The sequence below is a fragment of the Elgaria multicarinata genome, chromosome 16 (genome assembly GCF_023053635.1).
Source record: "Elgaria multicarinata webbii isolate HBS135686 ecotype San Diego chromosome 16, rElgMul1.1.pri, whole genome shotgun sequence".
In the NCBI taxonomy this organism is placed as follows: Eukaryota; Metazoa; Chordata; class Lepidosauria; order Squamata; family Anguidae; genus Elgaria; species Elgaria multicarinata.
In genome coordinates, this window is record NC_086186.1 from 5,060,884 (window position 1) to 5,081,348 (window position 20,465).

At 44.6% G+C, this 20,465-nt stretch overlaps 1 protein-coding gene across 3 annotated transcripts in view; it reads left to right on the forward strand.

The window, feature by feature from the left end:
• Positions 1-17,525, forward strand: part of TJP1 (tight junction protein 1) — a 263,490-nt gene extending 245,965 nt beyond the window's left edge. For 2 of the 3 annotated variants that reach the window (XM_063142593.1, XM_063142594.1), the window contains 9 exons: positions 870-1,748; positions 2,430-2,527; positions 3,027-3,257; positions 5,680-5,730; positions 6,861-7,030; positions 7,293-7,770; positions 10,253-10,470; positions 11,665-11,808; positions 15,896-17,525. In XM_063142593.1, coding sequence (XP_062998663.1) covers positions 870-1,748; positions 2,430-2,527; positions 3,027-3,257; positions 5,680-5,730; positions 6,861-7,030; positions 7,293-7,770; positions 10,253-10,470; positions 11,665-11,808; positions 15,896-15,990 — 2,364 coding nt within the window. In that variant the 3' untranslated portion in view covers positions 15,991-17,525. The remainder of the gene's footprint in view (positions 1-869; positions 1,749-2,429; positions 2,528-3,026; positions 3,258-5,679; positions 5,731-6,860; positions 7,031-7,292; positions 7,771-10,252; positions 10,471-11,664; positions 11,809-15,895) is intronic. The other variant, XM_063142595.1, reaches the window with a different exon arrangement.
• The last annotated feature ends 2,940 nt before the right edge of the window (positions 17,526-20,465 follow it).

The window sequence follows — 20,465 nt, forward strand, 5'->3', positions numbered from 1 at the left end:
TGGGCATGTTTGGAATTATGAGTGTTGTGGGCGCTCTCACAAAATGGCTGCCTATGGGGGAAGTGCCCATTCAAAAAATGGCTGCCCGCATCTGTTAGTTTCTTTTTAGAAGTCAAATGGATGAGGCTGTAAAAGTAAAGTAAGCTGTCCAAAAAACTAAGAAGGTGAGTCATAGAATAGAAATAGTAGAACAGAGGTGGGCTCTGATGTCCAAAACCACTTCTTTGAATCCAAATGAAAATCAGGGGCAGGGAGCCTGGCAGGTACTAAGAGAGGCATCCACATTGGTGGGTACCACGTTGGAGACCCCAAGGGTAGAAAAACCATGGTGCCAGACAGATGTGTCTTCAAGAATTTTTGTTTGATGCTTAAACCCCCAACAAATCCTCAAATTATTTTTGACTTAAACTTTTCAAGTTAAAAACAATTGGCTCAGCCTTAACACAGTTAAGAGCGCAACATGCTGTTGATCGATCTGCTAGGTCAATCAATTGAAAACATTCTGATCAACTATAAGCAGATGCCCTCAATTAATCAGGCAGCGGATTCTTTTTAAAGATGATTGCCTGCGAAACAAACAGAGGATGGCAAGCGCTTCCTTGTGTGAGAGAAGGGAGAAGGCATCTCCTAAGACGACGCTTGTTGCAGCAAGCAGTGCACCCCAAAGCCTGCTTTTTTCAGACTGCTTTTTGATGCGGATGTATTCAACTAAACTAAAACTCGTACGATTTAGTAATCTAACGTTTCTATAATCGGTACACAGCCCTAGTTAAAACATTGCGGGGCTGTTTGTGGTTATTCGGCAACGTTTTAGTTCTCAGCCTTCCCCGTTGCTTGTGTGCCTTAAGCAAGATGCTGTCTTTCGACAGATGTACCGGAAGGACCCATACATGAACGAGGAGGCGCCTCGGCCAAACTACGTCTTGAAACAGCCGGTGCAGAGGCAGGAGAAGGATGCCAACCTGACCTACGAACCGCAAGCGCAGTACACAGAGAAGCAGCCTAATCGAGATTACGAGCCCTTGGCGTATAGGTATGATTCCACCAACTACGTGGACCAGTTTTCCCGTGGCTACGACCCTCGCCTGCACTACGAGGAGCGGGTGCCTCCGTACGACGACCACTGGACCTATTACGACGAAAAGCAGCCCTATCAGCCCCAGCCACCTTACGACAGCCAGCCCCCCCGAGACTTTGACCCCCGGCAGAATGCGGAGGAGAGCACAGAGCGCGGCTGCTTTTTCCCAGCACAGCCCCGCTTCGAAGAGCCGCCGCCGCCGCCCGTGGCTTACGACAGCCGGCCTCGCTACGAGCAGGCGCCGAAGAACTTCAACCTCGCGCAGCTGCGGTATGAAGAGCAGCCCACAGCCGTCTACGAAGCCCACGGGAGATACAAAACCGAGGCTCAGGCCTACCCCTCGTCCGTGCCCAGATCTCCCGAACCCAAGCATTACTTTGACTCGCAACCCCGAGGCTACGAACAAGCGCCCCCGCCAGGGTTTGGGGCTAAAGCAGGCCAGTACGAACCTCCTCACGGCACCGCCGGGACGCACCCTCCCCTTCCCCTGCAAAGCAAGCCAGAAGTCCTGCCTTCCAACAGTAAACCACTGCCTACACCACCAGCCGAGGAGGAGGACGACCCAGCCATGAAACCGCAGTCCGTGCTAACCAGGGTGAAAATGTTTGAAAACAAAAGGTCGTCGTCGTTGGAAAAAATAAAGGACTCCAATGAGGTCCCCGTAGTCAAGGTAAACACTCCATGGGCTTGTTTTTAGCAACTGCTTGGCACAACGTCTTCAGTCACTTCACTTTTATCTGAGGTTCTACTGCAAGGCTGAGGAAAGGGTCGTTGGCAGGCGCTGGGAGGTGAGAGGTGCAGCTTCCCCCAACTGAGCAGGGTTTCGGCCTTAGGGTCTTCTTCTTTTTTATTTTTAGTAGTTCTGGTTACATAAGTCAAGTGTAACATACCCTTAGGGTCTTTTGGGATCTGATGCTAGCTCTCTTTCCAGGACAGGACACTTCCAAGGGGTTGACCACAATTAAGATGCTATGGGGTTAATGGACTACATATCTGCTTTTGGTTGTGGGCCTGTTAGCTGCGTGTGAGTCCATGCAGCTAACAGGTCTACATGCGAGGAGGAGAGGGATGTGAATTCAGAACGAATGAATTTCAGAAAACGGATGGATGTAGGTTCAAAGGAGCTACTTATTGAGTTGGGGCTCAGACCCCACCCACCTCTGCCTCAAATCCTTTGGGCAGCTTACTTGTCCTTTGCCATGCCTCCAGTGGCAGCCATTTTGTGGTGGTGCCCAGGCCAGTTTCTCAAATTGCTCCATGTGCCCGTGGCCCAAAGGGTTGCTTGACCCAAAATGTCATTGGCATGGTATCTTCTCTGTTCAGTGGGGATGTTTGTGTTCTGTCTTTTTAGCAGCCGCCAGAGCTTGCACCTAAACCTAACATCACCCCAGTGAGCGGCCCTAAACCAGTCTCTCAAAACCAATATGAACACGACAAACCAGCTTACAGGTAAATGCAGAAATATGATTTTAATACACACAGTGTATTGACTGTGGACAAACCCAGTCAGAGGGAGTGGGGGTGTTGGAGCAGATGGAGTGTCCTTGCCCCCCCCCCGGCCGCCTCCCCACCCATTTTGTCATTCTCTATGTGGAGGGAGGCATTGAGTAAGGGACACAGCCCAGTGCCAGCCAAGTCCCTTGGCTTCGTGTGGCGTGGACCATACAGAGCCACTTTCCCCAGCCCCAGTTGAGTCCTCCACCACCCAGATCCCTGTTATCTCCAATCCACCATCAGAGATAACAGATTCCTCTATGTGGGGCGGGGGGGGGGCAAGCTCGGAGGCCAAGCCCCACTCCCTGGACATACCCAAGGAGGCTCTCTGGGCCAGGTGTGGAATTAAGGCCCGCAGGCCAGAGGGTCCGCATTCCCGGTCTAGAGCGTTGTTTCTTCTCAATCAGCAACAACGGTTCATTAACATTCCTTTGAATTTTTCTGTGTGCGTTAGAGCCCCAGAACCACAAAGACCTCAAGCAAACCCCCCCGAAGACATCATCCGGGCAAACCACTATGACCCAGAGGAGGACGAGGAGTACTACCGCAAGCAGCTCTCCTATTTCGACCGTCGGAGTTACGAAAACAAGCCTGCCGCGCAGGTCGCCGCCAGCCATCACGCTGAGCCTGCTAAGCCCATCCATAACCTCCATAACCAGCTGAACTACACAAACTACGCTTCGAAGTACGTCTCCCCTCCTTTTTGCATCTCCCGTTCCTTATCTGCGCCTCCGCAAAGCTTCAGTTTTAACTTTTGACGTCTGTGTCGGAAGGTTTCCTGTGGACGTATAACTTTGTTCCCCATCATAACTAAAGGCCCCAGAAAAAGAGGGAAAGAGCTGCCTTGTGAAAGAGTTGAATTTGGGATATAAATATAGATGCTTACAGTGAAGACTATTTTATTAATCTATTTGAGCTATTTTTACCCCACACCTCAGCCAGAAAGACTCCCGGAGTGGCTTCCGTGCAATCAGTAAAATAAGACAATCTAAAAAAGACGCGACGGGCGAGGGAATGGAAGAGGGATGGGCTCTGAAAATGCTTCCCTAAACACAGGCACATACATCCAATCATACACAGAGAGAGGTTTGAAATGGCCTTTGGGCTCCCATTCCAACCTCTTACTCCATACGTAGGAGGTAACGGGGGCCATGTGTTTAAGGGTGTTTTCTCGGTTTAAAAAAGAGCTTTTTATTTACAAAGTATTTCTGAAAAATTGCATAATTCCTTTTCCTCCTTGAAAAGCAAAGAAAAAGCACAGGAAAAGATTAAATAACGAAAACCTATACATAACATGAGACATGGAAATCTACAAGAGAAGGGCTATAAAACAGTGCCATACGTGTAAACAAAAGCCAGTAATGGACCACTGATAAATGGTAAACACTACTATCAAAAGTAAACCAAAGAGCTAAATAAAAGGTTAGAATTACAAGGCATTAAAAAGAAAAGAAAAACAGGATTCCTTGTCTTTAATTTAAAAATGTGGCTCCTCCTTTCAAATGGAAGACAGTTACATCAGAGCAGTCAAGTCGTTGAACAATCCTGTCCGGTATAGGCCAGATCCATTATATATACTAGTAAAAATTAGGGGTGATGCTATGTTCAATTAAACATGAGATCTAAACAACGTAGCCTTTATATAATGCTTTAGAGCTGCCTTCCCCAACCTGGTGCTCCCCAGATGTTCTAGACTTCACCTTCCATCAGCCCCAGCCAGATGGCCAATGGCCAAGAATGCGAAGACCTTAGTCCAAAACATTTGGAGGGCACCAGGTTGGGGAAGACTGCTTTAAAGGGTTAGCCCGTCAGGGACGATGGTAAGATTTAGCCAGGCTAGGTGTGACTCTGAGCCTGAACCTCCAAATCTCTCTGCTGTACGCTGACTTGTTCATTTTGCCTGCTTGGCTTGTTTTGTCGTGGTGCCATCTACTGGACCTGATCCAGCACCGCAAGCAGTCTTGAGCTCATGTAAAAGCAGCCCAGTCACTAGGAAGGAGTGGTCCCTGTCGTATTAGCCTCAACTAGTTGTAAATCTCTCCCCGCTTCATGGAACAGTTTCTGCCATCTTGCTTGAAAGGAGAGTTATGTATGCAGCAGTGGTAGAACGGATGGAGCCACTTCAGAATGCAGGTGCAGGTTACCCACTTTGAAATGCTTTTGTTTCTTAAAGGGGGGGGGCGGAATGTAAAACTCAGTTGCAGGTAGAAAGTTAACATGGCAGGAACTGGGTTAGAATGTTAGTTTCTGTGCCTAGTTTTCTACTTGATGGATGCTTCCAAAATGGGTATGGTTTTAGATACGCGTGTATTTAGAGGCATTGCTTACTTAAAATAAAGCAGTGGGGGAATGTTTCTAACTCATCACATAATAAAATCTCCTCCTTGTAGAATGAAGGCTTCAAGAGGGAGCGATTTCATCAGTTGCATGTCTGTCTTTGCCAGTGTTTCCCAAACCTCTTGTGCCTGGGGACCAGATTTCTGTTTTTTAAAGAAAAAGAAAATTGGAGGCACGCGTTCTCCTTTATTGTATCAACTCCCAGAAGAATGGGCAGGCTTCCTCCTGTCGAATGCAGGATGGCATTGTTAATATAGCCTCCCAGGTTTCTTCGCTAGACTTGGTCCTGTGAGCAATGGAATTTCCTCACACTTGTCTGCTGTAGTAAGAGATGCATCAAGTATGCTTTAAGGTGGATTCCTGTATTGAGCAGGGGGTTGGACTCGATGGCCTTAGAGGCCCCTTCCAACTCTACTATTCTGTGATTCTAAATCTCAGCATTTTCTTCCTCCTTGCGTTGGAATGATGCATTTGCCCATATGTTGTCCAAGAGGGGAGGATCAGGGCTGCACAGAACCCCACCCCACTCTCATTCCAAGGGGAATAAGAGTGGTAGGTATGTCCAGTATCACCTGAGTGCCCCAGAAAGCGATTTGGGACTTGCTGGTCCATAAAGTGTGTCATAAGAGTTGTTTTGTGTGTGTGCATGACTCTCCCCCCACCCCCGTTTTTCTTTTTTGAGGACTTGCACTAAGTGAAGAAATGTGCTTAAGCTAGAATGACCATTTTCCTTTTTCCCCCCTACTGCCGTTTGCTTTGCCATCACCTAGATTTCTTGGCTCTTACACTAGCTATGACTACTTGAAAAGGAACCTCAAGTGGTAAGAACGCTGTTGATGTGAGGATGTTCTTAAAGTGTCCTCTCTCCTGTTATGTTCTGTCACAGGCGTTATGTGCAGAAAATGTTTTGAACGCAGTTTCGAGTTAACCTGAATCAAAATGTGATAGGTATTGGCCATTCCATGGAAGAACACCTCCTGGTGGGGAAAACATGACCAAGAAAAGAATTAAGAACAACTTCTAGCTTGTCCTTTAAACTAGCTAAAAATTGTGCACATAAAGCTAGTGATGCTTAAACTTACTGCGTTTCTGGAAAAGATGGCAGGGTAAATATCAATTGTCGGGTGTATTTAGGACTGTTCTCTTAAACTGCAGCACATTTAATTTTTTCGACAAATAGATCAGTTCACCCTCATTCTTCAGGACCTATTCCCCTTAATTCAAATTACTTTTTCCTGTGTTATGTGCGAAATTGGACAATGGAAAAATGGGGAAAAAATGAAGAGGTGGTTCTACCTAACCCCCACAAAAATACACCCCAAATGTCATCTGCCTTTTGTTTGCCATCTCTGTGGTTTGTCTTACTAATCTTTCTAACAAATCAGTGTTGTCATAGACTCTCCTTTGCTTTTCTTATTATTGTATTTATTCTGGATGTTACGAAGTTTTTTGCTAACATTTATAGAATCAAATCAGGCTTTTAGAAAAGGGGAGTGGTGTTCATATGAATGTACGTGGCAACTGTCTGTCGTTTCTGGAGGAGGGGACCAAACCTCTTTCCTGGGTTTGCCCACACATACAGAAGGGCCCCTCTGTGAACAAGTGTAAATGAAAGAGCAGAGCCGGCCCTTCCTGCCTTGGCAGAAGACATGAAATTCTGTACGACAGGGTACTGAAAGCTTGGTCTTAAGGCAGCCTTCCCTATCCTGGTGTTTGGGGACTTCCAGCAGCCATCAGCCCCAGCCAACATGCCAGCCAGGCCTATTGCCAGTTGTAGTCCAAAACATCTGCAGGGCATCAGCTTGGTTAGGGCTGCTTTCAGGAATCACGCGTCAGCCCCTAGAAATGAGTCCAGAACGGCCATTTCCCCAAAAAGGAGCAACAGCAGGAAGGTGAAGCAGCAGGAGACTCTGGAGCTGACCTGCCTTTTCTTTTCCCTTTGTCCCATCAGGGGGAAGTCGATAGACGTGGAGCCGCTGGAGAGGGCGGTTGGCGAAAAGCGCTATGAGCCGGTTCCCCAAGTGACTCCCCCTCCCCCGGTGCCTCCGGTGCAGTATACCCAACCTCAGTCCATCAACAGCCCTATCGTGTCTCTTCAGCCCAAGGCTGCGCTTACCGAAGGTAGGAGTCTGGATGTGGTTTGGTTTGTTGGAAGTATTGATATCCCACCTTTTGGGGCCAGGAAGCTCTGCAACCTCCGGAGGCCCAGCAGCCAAATCCAGCCCTCCGGAGGTCCTAGTCTGGCCCCCTAGGGTTCCCCAAATGGCCGCGCCCCCTTCCCCCCACCCGTATCTCCCCCCCCCACGTTCAGCGTTGCCACATGCAGTTCTGCCTATGAAAATATTTCATATGCTATTTTCCTTTTCTGCCTGTTTTGTTACAGTCAACTCTGTGTCAGACTTTCAGAATTCCACCCTATCCAAGCCAGAGCCGCCACCGCCTCAGAACAAGCCGGCTGCTTTCCGATCTTCCAGTCGAGAAGACACCGTTCAGTCCACCTACTACCCTCAGAAAAGTTTCCCTGACAAAGGGCCGGTGAACGGGACCGAACAGATCCCGAAGGCGGCCACCCCTGCTTACAACCGCTTCACGACGAAGCCTTACACAAGTGCTGCCCGGCCCTTTGAACGCAAGTTTGAAAGCCCGAAATTCAACCACAACCTCCTGCCAGATGAGAATCAGCATAAACCAGAGTTGCCATCCAAATCGCAAAACTCTCCCCAGCCAGTTTTAAAAGCACACAGTTCGTCTCAGCCTCTGCCGGAGTTTGACAGCGCGATGGATACGTTCTCTGTACAGGCCGACAAGTTCAAGTACCAACCGAATAACATCAGTGCTGTGCCTAAAGCCATTCCTGTCAGGTAAGTGCAGCAGCGGTGGCAAAAGGCCGCGTCGTATGTTTTTGGGGTTTGATGCTTGAGAAGAACTTGTGCTTAAGTTCCTTGCCAGGAAACACACTTCTGTTTATTGCACAGTAATTCTGTGTTACCTGGCATTCTCATCGTTCTAAGAAACTTGATGTTTGGCCCATTGCTACATGCATCTCTCTCCTGCCAATATCCCAGTTAGCCGAAGAGTATTGAAATCAACAAGCGCTTTCGGCAGCAAGATTCTCTGATGGAGATCCTCAGTTCAGTTACATAAACCTTGCTTTTTGCAGATAGCAAGTTTGGAGGAACTTCCAAATGCTCAGTGTAAGGAGGTGGTGTACATTTTGGTATTTGTCTTCAGTGATTTATATTTATTATGGTATAGGAGGGTTGGAGGAGGGTGGAAAGTGTGGAGGACAACTCTGCATGCCATGGCACCACTCAACAACCTCTCACTCACACAGCTCACAGTGGCCTGATTTGCACATAATTCTAAACTCTGTTGTTAGTTGAAATCTGACTGTGTCTGAACCCATCCCTGCAAACAAACCATGGTTTATTAACCAGATATAAACCACAAATAGAACATGTGGTTTGTTGTTGGCTTACAAAGTCCAGCTTGTTTAAACCATGGCTTGTGCTGCTCTCTGCCCTGAAACAGAGTTACCCAGTGTGTTCGCTCATTTGCAAGAGGATTTATGGCTAAAGCAACAGGCCACGGTTAACGTAACCCATGGGTTAGTGTTATGTGCGAACACTTTAGTTATTTCAACAGCTGCTAAAACCTGACTTACGGTGGGCAACACGCAGCCTATTTGTGTCCCTCACTGCCACATTGCCCAGATTTGTGACTGTGGCAGCAAAAAACCCAGTATTTTCAAAACAAACTAAATGCGGCCATTTTGGCCTTTTGTAGCTGGCCGTTTTAGCCTTCTGTAGTGGTTTGCTGCTGATTCTTTGGATGCCAAATTTGGTGGCGTGGTGGTAGGTGTGCAGCATGGGGGGGGGAGAATATGGCCACCCAGACCTTCCCTCTGAAGTTGGCCACTCCTGACTCATTGCATCTGTGGGGCATTGCACTTTCCAAATCATCCTTGCCTTCCTTGTTATGTACTTAACTAGAAACATGTTGACACTTCATTCTGTTTGTGTTGAAAAATAAAACTGATACAGAACTCCCTGACAGGGCAGGTGTTTTTTTTAAAAAACTACAACTTTGCTTCCCCTTATTTTTGTGAAGTGAGTTATTAAAATTAATATACGCACACCCTTGAAACTGCTCCAGGAAACGGCCTTCAAACTCTCTCTTCCATTAGTGTTGTAGCATATGAAGCTCAGGGGGCAGTGGTTTTTCTTGATTTCTTTTTGGCTGGAAAGGAGAAAACCTCACAGCAGGAGATAAAGAAGCCAGGGTTGGGAGCTACTTTAAGTAAAAGACCAGAGAAATTTCAAGGGTGTTTTATTTCAGAGAATTTCAAAACCCAAGAACACCAGAGGGAGTTTTAAAGAGAATTATTGACATGTGATTAATGCTGCTTGTAAATTATCTCCACACCAGCCATCATCATCATCATCAAAAATTATTTGTTAACCTCCTCTCCCTCTGGATCGAGGCGGGGTACAACACAAATGCAAACACCATAAAATACATATAACTAATTAAAACATTTAAAACTAATACATCATTAAAAGCAGCACATTATTAAGAAGGCATCTTAAAATTCCACTGGGTAGGCCTTCTGGAAGAGATCAGTCTTAATGGCTTTCTTAAATTCTGGAAGACTGAAGTTGACGAACCTCTCCCGGCAAGCCATTCCACAAACTGGGAGCAGCAGAAGGAAAGGTCCTCTGGGTAATAGTTGTCAGCCTTATTTTTATTATTATTATTATTAATTATTTATTACATGTCTATACCGCCCCATAGCTGAAGCTCTCTGGGCGGTTTACAAAAGTTGGCTGGAGTAGATTCTTCTCAGAGGACCTGAATGTGCGGGGCGGGTTGTACGGGAGAAGGCGATCCCGCAGGTAGCCTGGACCCAAGCCATGCACACACACACACCTCACATCTCTGGTTCGTGGTCTGCTTGTGTGATAAGGCTCATGTAGGTGTATATACTTGGTGTCTGAACTCTTGCTTTTGCCTGCCAGTTTCATAGAGTGGCACACATAGGTTGCATGATACATTTCAAAAAGGATTTTCACTCCACTCGCTTCTGCTTCCTGCTGCTATAACCAGTTGCCCATCACAGTTATTTTGCTAAGGCAGGAGGAGTGCGTGAAACTAGTTTGCATCTCCTGGGTGCACCCAGAAGGATCATACACATAGAATTTTGTTAGAGCCTGCCCCCCCTCCCCCAAAAGCACACCTGTTTCTTGAAACACCGAGTTAATTAATTCAGCTGTTGCTGTTGCAACCTTCAATCACTTTATTGTCTTGACGATTGCAGAAATAATTCTGTGTATCTGCATTTAGTCCTTCTGCTTTGGAAGATGACGACGAAGAAGACGGACACACGGTGGTAGCCACGGCGAGAGGCGTCTTTAACAGCAACGGTGGCGTTCTGAGCTCCATAGAGACCGGAGTTAGCATAATTATACCACAAGGAGCCATTCCAGAGGGAATAGAACAAGAGATCTATTTCAAGGTCTGCCGAGATAATAGTATCCTTCCACCTTTAGACAAAGAGAAAGGTAAGAGAGTCCCTAGGAAGCCTCATGGTTCATTCAGTGTGATTTTCATTTCAGCAATGTCTGAGCAAGAAGACGGTTCCTCCTGCCTCCTTTTAAAAGAGGGAAAAACTTTAATCTTAAAAGCAATACCTGAACAAAATAGTTCTTTCTCAGGAGCAGGGCAGGAAACCACGTGGGATGACCCCGTTCTCTGGTAACTAGAGTAGCAACAGACCAGGAAACAGCAATGCCCTGGTGGAAGCAGGCCTCCTTTTGGTTATTGCTAGTAGAACTTGAAAAGGCCTGGCTTTATTCACAAAGCAGAGCACCACCTCCTTCCGCTCCTTGTCAGTTCTTACTGAACAACAAAGGGCTCCTTCTTGGCCCATCGCGGAGAGCTTCGAAAGGCTGCCCTTAGGAAGGTGAAGAGATGGCACTGCCCCGGGTCACCTCTGCCGCAAAGCGCTTCTGGGTTTGACCTTATAGCGAAGTCTTCTCCGATCCAATTAAATATTGGGGTGTTTATTTCTTTTTTAAAAAAACTAATGTGCTGTTGAGACCTTTCTGAGTCCATGCGTTACAGAGACTTGGAGGCATTGAATGAAAATGTGTCGTGTCGTTCCGTCACCATCTCTACGGACTTTATGCAATCACACCTGTAGGATCTGTACTTGTGCAGAAGCAGCTGTTGAATCATTTAGAGCAAGATTAGGCAATTACAGCATTCCAGATGTTTGGGCCTTTTTACCTCCATCATCCCTCACCATTGGCTAGGCTGCCTAAGGCTGATGGGAGTTGTAGGCCAGAACATCTGGAAGGCTACAGGCACCCATCCCTTTTCTGTAGCTTCAGCCCACTGCCGGTTTCCAAAATAACCAGGCTGTCACAAGCTGTACAGAGTAGTTTTTCACCGATTTAAGTATGCATTTCACATTTTTGCCTATAATACCGGTGGGATACGGGGTGGGAAGGTTGCCCTCTAGTGGTCCTTCAGTATTACTGCGCAATGAACAAATGGACATTGCTGGCTGGAGTTTTTCTGATTACCTTTTTGAATTTACTTCAGCAAAGAATTTCTCACCCTTCCTTAGTCTCACGACCTCAGGGGTTTTTTTGGTGGGGGGGTGTCTCTTGGTGTGTCTCGGATGTGATGCTGCTGCATGGGCATCGTTACGCGCGTCTCAGTGCCTGTCCTTCTTTGTCCCTTTACCGCAGGTGAAACGCTACTCAGCCCCTTGGTAATGTGCGGGCCCCATGGACTCAAATTCCTGAAGCCAGTGGAGCTGCGCTTGCCACATTGTGCGTCTATGACCCCTGATGGTTGGTCTTTTGCTCTAAAATCCTCCGACTCCTCGTCGGGTATGCTGTCCTCCCTCTGTCCTTTTGGGGCTTTTGGGTGCTATCGTATAATTTAAAAACCCCCCCTGACTGAAGGTGACACTGTGTAATATAAAGATCTTACTAAATCACTGTATTTGTGTCAGCTCTCCATTTCATTTTCATTACAAGTGTCTTTCTCACACTTACTCATGATGCAAAATCATTGCAGAAAATCATGATTGATAAACCAGAATGGCAAGGTAGATAATATAGTACTGTACTTTTGTCATTGGTCCATTCAGTAGTACAATTATCTACCTTGTTTCCTCTCTCTCTCTCTCTCTCTCTCTCTCTCTCTCTCTCTCTCTTCCTTTCTCTCTCTTTCTCTGTCTCTCTCTCAAGGACTAATACTGCTGCAAAACACTTCTAAGATGAGAAAGTCACTCTTTTTTGTTTGGGGTAAATTGTGTTTAAGGAATTCTGTTTGGGTTTTGTAATCACCAATTTCGCAGTCCTTTTCTTTATTGACCGTAAAATGCTGTAGCAGCCCCCAGTACATTGAGCCCAAGAGCTAATGTTTTGGACAAGCTTTCTAACGCAACAGATGTTATGTATAAATTTGCCCGTTCAAAGAAAAGGAAACCTCTCTTGCAGAAGAACCCTGTGCAACTCATTTTTGACACATTTGGACTCGCCACACAAATTTGTGCTTCTTTCTAAATTCTGAGTGACGGTCCTCGTCTTCTTAATCCCCCCCTCCACCCCCAGTAGTTGAGAGAGCTAGCTACAAATCGGTATGCCTGTGCTCTTCCTGCCCAAAAGTTACTACAACCCCCCCTCAACTAAAGGAATGGAAGCACCATTGGCTAAAATGGATTGTCTTGGGTAAATTTCAAGCAATTTCATGAAGTGGCTGCAAAGTTACAGCCTTGAGCGAAAAATGAGTCTCTTCTGCATATCGGACAAAAATGTCTTAAGGGTGTGTTTCCAATCACTTAAGAATAACGTCTTTGACACCCTTAAATGTATACATATCTGTATATGGTATTTAAAAGCAATGTACTTATGTGTACAGTATTTAAAAATGTATTCGTCTTTGTCACTGATGTATCTATCCTTTTCAATGCCACTATGTCGACGCAAAAAAATAATAATAATTAGCACATCAGATTCTTCTCTGATGGGGGGTCCAGTTACTTAGAGAAATCTTGGCCGGTTGATTTTTACTGGTATTCTATGCATGCGTTGCATGCAGCTATCTAACTGTGTGTAAAAAACAAAAAACTGAAAAGTGCTAGAAAATGGACAGTTTCAAGTAATAAGGATCCAAAGTTTTGCCACTTATAATCCATATAACTCCTTCAAAGTGTGCTTTTCAACCATTTATTTTGTAACTGATGAACCTGTTCATGAATTTACTTGAAAGGAACGGAAAGAGAGAAGGTTACGCTGGTCCTTCCAAGTAATCTCTCCTAACCTGAGAAAGCTCTTCTTCCTTTTCCAAGCTAGCGTCTCTTTGTGTTTGCTCCTGCGGCGCGTGTGTGCCTGTGTGTTAAGGGTTGCTTCTCTCTGTCTGTGTCGGAGCAATACATCCCTTGCAGCTAACATAACTAAATGTGGTGTTATATCAGTAATCTTGCTCCTTGAGACAAACTTCACAATTGGCCAACTCTGTCTTCTGATGTGTAAGCCATACTGTGTCTTAAATAAATACTTGTTTTCTCTCTTTTTTTAAAAAAAACAACACAACAACTTTAGTTGGTTATGGGATCTCTTTCTCGCTTTCTCTTTCTCTTGAACTTTTCCTAACATGTTTTCCATGTTCCTGACCTTTTTGAAATGAACATTTGGTTATACATACTAACCTCTTCTGCAACACATTTTAAAAAGTGAGATCTACTGGCACATTATCCCTAAAATATATATTACCTTGTTTCATCTCATTTCATGGAATAGAGGGGACATCTAACTCCCAACTTTAAGTGGGGCTACACGGCACAATTGGTTAACTCCTGAGTGTGTTGCTTTCAGTTGTTTGGTAATGGATGATCCTTACTGTAATGTCACCGTATAGTAGCCTCAAGTGGTGGTGGAGGGAAAGCTTTAGCTTCTGCTTAAGCCTGCCGTTTCACTGCACATAAGAGAGGTGTTCTTTGAGAGGTGTTCTTTGAGTTTCTCACGTATCAGAAGACACCTTCATATACTTACAAACTCTTGATTATGGACAACAGTTTGTAAATCTAGCTACGGCTATCAGTTTTCCCAAAATACATTCCACTCAGTCTTAAAGTGTATTTATATGTAAAACATCCTTTTCGTTGTTTTTGGGGTTACAAATGAAATGCCATTTGGGTGACTGGCATTTTGCTGGCTGTCAGAGCTTAAAATGCAAAGCACAAGTTACCAAGTACACAAACCAGTTCTAAGCCAATCATAATACTTTCAAGTCTCCACTTCAGGTCTTGTCATCACTTCAGCATATTGGTCATTTTGTACATCTTGTTCGTTTCCATGAGTTTCTATCACAAGAACTGTGGAACATTTTGTCTGCCGTAGAACTGCATAATCCGGGGAATTAATACGAGACAGTTTTATCTAGCCTTGGTCAAGATGTTGCTTAATAACGAAGGGTTCCCAAGAGCTTCAGTGTACATGTATGCGTAAACTAACGCCCCCCCCCCCCCCCGAAGTGGTGCATCTACACCCACAAGAATTTACACTGTGATGGTATTAAATGACAGACAATCCACCATCTCTTCCAAGTGGACTGGCAGAGCAAAGCCAGATTAATTTCCTTAGGACCCTAGTCGAAGTACCTGATTTGATAGCCTGGCACGTCGCTCAGCCCTGTGCATCTTCCTCCAGAAGTAAATTCTGCTTTGTTCAGTGTAACATACTTTCAGTGTACATAAGATTATTGGTGCATGGCTGAAGATGTTGCTGCACCAAAAAAACCACCCCCCTTATGTACAGTAATACCTGCCTTAGATTTGTAATAAGCCCTTAGTCTCCAAAATATTCACTTTACATTAGTGCTGTATCTGCAACACCAAACAGGCGGCACACGTGTTAAAGACTGAGCTAAGAGGTTCGTGATGAATAGGGGTGCATGAAAGGGTCAGGGCACAAGCACAGGTAACAATGACAGTGCTCAGGAACGTCAGCCAGGTGTGCTTACAAACCCCGGCAGCCTGTTCCAGCCTAACCCTTTACTGCTTCACCCTCTTGGTCCATTCATCTTGCCAAGTGGAGGAAAGCTTCCCAGAGGCTGCATTCTCTCCCGTTTTTCCTTTTTCTTGTCCTCTCTGGCATTCGTTTTGCCTGCAGTGCAGGCAAGAGCAGCCAATACCAGAGAAACATGGGGAGGTGGGGACTTTTCCCTTTGGTGAAGAACAGTGGAGTCCATTTTTCCCAATGTAGGGGCAAGTTTTTTGCTTTAATCTCATCGTTTGGGAGTTTCAGGGCTCAGCAGCCATCGCAAACCCTTCTTGGGAACATAGGAAGCTGCCTTACGCTGAGTCAGACAAACCTTTGTCCATCTGGCCCAGTATTGTCGACAATGACTGGCAGCCATGGCTCTCCAGGCTTTTAGGCCGGATTCTTTCTTCACCCTACCTGGAGAAGCTGGGGGTTGAACCTGGGACCGTCTGCATGCAAAGCAGCCGCTCTGTCTCACTGAGCTATGGCCCCTCCTCTCTTGAGTGTTCCAGTTTCATAAAGAAGTTTCCCATCAGTGATTGCGCTGGGATTTCTTAGCCTAGTATAACTTAACAAAATAACTCTCTGGCCAGCAGAAATGAAATTTACGATATTTGATTCTGCCGGGTGAGTTCAATGACAGGAGCCATGTTGGGCTGAAGCAAAGCTCAGGCACATCCATTCCCTTCTATCTACCATTGGCAGAACTCCTTGGGATTTCCCCCAAGTTTAATCAGTTTAGCACTAGTAATTAAAAAACAACAACACACCGTCCCAGCAAAAGCGTGTGTTCCTCCGTAAACCAGGAGGCAGTTGGTTTATTTTAACAGCACAACACAATCCTGTTAACTTTAGAGGTATTGTTAATCCAAGATGCTCCACCTTTTGATGATGGATACTAAATGACTACGTTGTTTTCCTTCCACAGGTGACCCCAAAGCCTGGCAGAACAAGTCTCTTCCTGGGGATCCAAACTATCTTGTTGGAGCAAACTGTGTGTCAGTGCTAATAGATCACTTCTAACCCTTTACATTAGCAGGACTGACTTTAAGTGTGAATCCAAGATTAAAACAAACAAACAAACCTTGCCTAGAAGCTGAACCACTCTTTTCAAGTATTAACAGTTCTCTTAGTATTAAGCAGTCTTTGCTTTGACTAACAACAGACAGCACGTGCGTTCTTGAACCATGGTCAGGGTACATGGGCGTTGAGCAAGGCAAGGATCTTAGGGCGTCCCTCTGGCTTCCCTTACCTGGACACTTCTGATGCATCTTAGCATAAAACTCTCTTAAACTACCACTGAAGCAATGCAATTTATTATTATTATTATTATTATTTTTCAGAGGAACTGGCGTTTCGTTCACGATTCACTGCTGAATTAGGTCTTTTTCTTACCAAAGTTTTTTTTCTTTTTATAAAAAACAAAAACAAAACGCCTTTGTGTTTAAAATATGCAAAGACTCTTGGAGTCGCTGTTCGTTTGTTTTTGTTTTTTAAAAAAACTGGCAATCTTTTGATGCATTTTGCCCACGAAGTGGAAATAACGTCTTTTGCTAGCACAATATAGAAGGTGTTCTTCCTCTTGCTGAGAAGGGAGAGTTACATGCACGACTACTTTAATTGTACATGAAACACACTTTTTTTTTCCTTTTGTCATGGGGAAAGAGAGGAAGCGCATGTGATATGACTATGGTTCATTTGCCTCTGTGGATCTGTAAATTAACCACATCTACGACAGACACATTAACCAGCAGGGAGGCCTTACCCTCATGTTTTTACTAGTCTTAGTTGTCATTGTAGTTCTCTGTACTACTAAGTTTGTATGGCTTCTATGCTTACATAGATAAATACATCTCAGAAAGTTGAAAAGCCCATTCGTTTTGTGACCTTGTTGGTTTAGAGAGAGAAAGAGAGATAAAAAAATATATACATTTGATTTTGCGCTGATCAACCAGAGGAGAAACCTGAAGAACATGATGGTATGTTTTCTGCTATGCATTTTGAAAATTTATAGATGTTATAGATTGCTTGTATATAACTCGTGCATACCACTTTTGTTCTTGGTTTGTAAATTAACTTTTATAAGCTTTACCTTTTTATATATATAAATATATATAAAAATACAAAACAAAAGTTTCTTAATATCTTTGTATTCTCATACCTTTTGAGCCTTGAACTTTGACATCTTGCAGCAATAAAGCAGCATTTCTACAGTACATGAAAACAAGGACTTTTTTTAAAAAAAGAAAATGCACAAAGTTGTTACCTTTTTAAGTGCTGCATTTAAAGACTAACTCGGAATTCTCTAGTTTGATTACATTCTTGAAAAAAAAAAGTATCCCTACTGTAATTTTGTGATAAGGATGCTGTACCATGTGCCCTGAAATGTATTTTTTTACTAATAGACAATTTATTATGGCACATCAGCACTATCTGTTTAGATAATATACCACTGCATTCTGTTAATCAGTTATTTAGCTATTCAGGTGTGGCTGATTTTTTTTCTTTGCCGTTATTAAAAAATACACATTTCTAAATATACAGAATAAAAACTGTTTTTAAAATAACAGAAGATTTCCAGTATCTCCTTGTTTCTGTCTGAAATGCATGTATGTGCACAGTTGAAAATCTCAAGGGCTTAATTCATTACCTTTTTACCTTCCGTCGGGGATGCACAACCTGAGGCCCAGGGTCCTAGAAGGTCCCCAGATGGCCACGCCCCCTCTTTCCCCCAAGCCAATGAATGTTCAGCTGGTTTTGTGCAGCATTTCGCCCATTCTGAAAGGCAGAAATGTGTCTCCTAAGCCTTAGTTACTGGCAGTGAGAGCTTTACACTAGAATATCCTGGTATTTTTTTGTATTTTGCCTTTGGCCTCGACCACCACTGTAATACAGCCCCTGAGACCTTCTCTGAAATGGAATTCATCCCTTGGGCTGAAAGATGTTCATTGCCTTACATGACGAGCAGAGCTCACCTTGAAACACATTCGAGACCAAGGGTAATTCAGAATTGGGGCGCAACTGACCCGCCCGTTAAGGCTCTCTGTGCTAAAATCCTTGTTGGAGATGCTTCAGAGTGTGACTTACGTCCAAGGATGTTTGTAACTGCTTTATTGCCTTGGTCCAAGCAAGTTTGCTAATGCCAATGTCTAATTTCACACATTTTATTATTGGATTAAAAACTGAAATGTGTTCATTAAGAAGGGAAGAGAAACCGAAGCATTTTGGTAAGTGAAACATGCTCTCTATGTAACAGAAAACGACTCCTAGGTGGTCTGGCCCTTAGGTAGGCCTTCTGCAATCTTCCACCCTACTCTCCAGATTCCCACCCATTGATTTTAAGGGGGAGTGTTGCAACGAGTCGTTGACGGGGAGTTTTTTGTTCTTGTTTAACTAGTTGCCGAGTAAGTCCAGACTTTTGAAACAGGATGACGGTGGACTTGAAGAGACACATCCTCCTGTGCTTTACTACTCAGGGTGTTTATTGAGGCTTCTGTGTCCTAAGCACCATTTAGCGTGCCTGTACGTTACTGTCCTTTGCATCAGCAAGCTGTGTATATATAATGCCCTTTCCCTTTGAATGCGGTGTTGCAGTACAGGTTGGTGCCTTGTCCCCTTTCTGGGTCAAGCTGAACTGCATGATCAGTAGAATCATGTGGTGCAGCTCTTGCTGGGCTCCATCTCTTCAGACTGCCCTCGGGTGATTCTGTCGGCAATCTGAAAGTTTGTGTGTGTTACATTGAACGTTCAAATGCACAACCTTTAATATATAACCCAGGAAAGAGCTATGCAGTTTGATTGTGCTGATCATGTATTCTGGTTCTTGGATATTTCAGAAAGTTCTAAGCACCTTAATGTATTGTTCATTTTCTTACTGAGTGTTATGTGTGCTGCTGTTATGCCATAAATGTCAGTATGCCTACCAAGTGATCTCACTTCCAGAGGCTGGGTTGAAAGATCACAGTCTTCATGATCCTCGTGGATCTTATCAGTAAATACGTGTTGTCGGGCTATCAGAATGTCTGCTCCGTTTATGGATTCAAAATGCGCCCACAAAGATATAGCTAAGCTTTTTTGGCCAGGAATGTGGTCTGTCTTGTGCAATAGACCCCTCTGTGTAATAATGGGACCAATCCAGACTTCTGCACAGCATAGAAAGGTGCAGATGATGCCCAGACAATACCATTCTCCTTTGGTTTGCACCAGTGATTTATCTGTAGACACATAATTCATCCAGAAGATGAAGGCTATTGATTTGTCACATAATGTGGAATATGTCTCAGGTTTAGCAATATTTTCAACTGTCCTTCCTGCAATCCAGACCATTTGTCCCCACTGCAATATTGCCATGAGAAGTTGTTCCAAAAGAAACTGAGTGTATGTATACATGGTTGCTGATTGACTACTTGTTTTAAGGTGTCACTTTTCTGTTGCTCCAGGGCAGTTTTAAAAAACAACTACAAAATTGGAATGATGTTGCAAATGTAGGCATTACTGAGGGTAGAAGGGATTGTTAAGATACTGAAAGCAGGATTGTATTTGTTAGCTCTGATAGACCAGCAACAGAGGATTTTGAAACATAGGATGCAGCTCTACAACTGCCAGTGTTGATCTCTGCACTGCAGAATGAAGGAGACATGAAAATATGTAATCTCAGACCTCCAAATTTATCCAAGAGAAAAAGGTTCTCGGAAAAACTCAACTGACGCTGCCCCTGCAGGAATATGGAAGTGGAGACGATGGAGCATATTTTTCTGTCTTTTAGCTTTTATAATCAGGCTCGTTGTTCTATAATCACCCCATTGCTGTGTAAACTGCCCAGAAGTTCAGATAAATTCTATACTAAGTTCCTGCCGGAAGACAAGGCCCCAAAAGTGACTTTGGCTGTTGCTAAATTTCTTATAGAGGCGGCCAGGATTAGAGCTCTCTGTGTATTAGATGAAAGCTGATAATAGTCTTAATTTGTCTTATGTTTTATGTCTGAGTTTTGCCCTTGATGGATCTATGGATCGTAATAAAGATGATGATGATGATGATGATGATGATGATAAAAAACTCATCGCAAGGTAAGCATGTGTCTTGCTTGGGAAGTACGGAAATAAACCTTGTGTGTTATAAAACCGAGGCTTGGCGAAACCAGCTCTGGGGCAGACACAATATCCCAAGGTAACAATACAGCCATTTATTGGTTCACGAGACTGACTACATCACGTGAACTGCAGAGAAAAGAAATGGTACATCTTTGCTTCTCAGGGCTTTGCTAGACCTACCGGGTGTTCTGTCGTTGAGGAGCGGTGAAAGCGGATTTTCCTGTTCAGCCGTGACGCCTCATCATCCACACCTGCCTTCGATTTATGGCGGAAGTTTGCGCTGGTTGTGCTGCTGCCACCGTGAGCACGGTTGCGCAGCCACACCGGCCTGATAGCCGCGGCTTTTTTTTTTTGCTCGGCGCACGGTTTGTGCAAGTCCGAAAGACCGCAAACTTGCGCAGCCGTCAG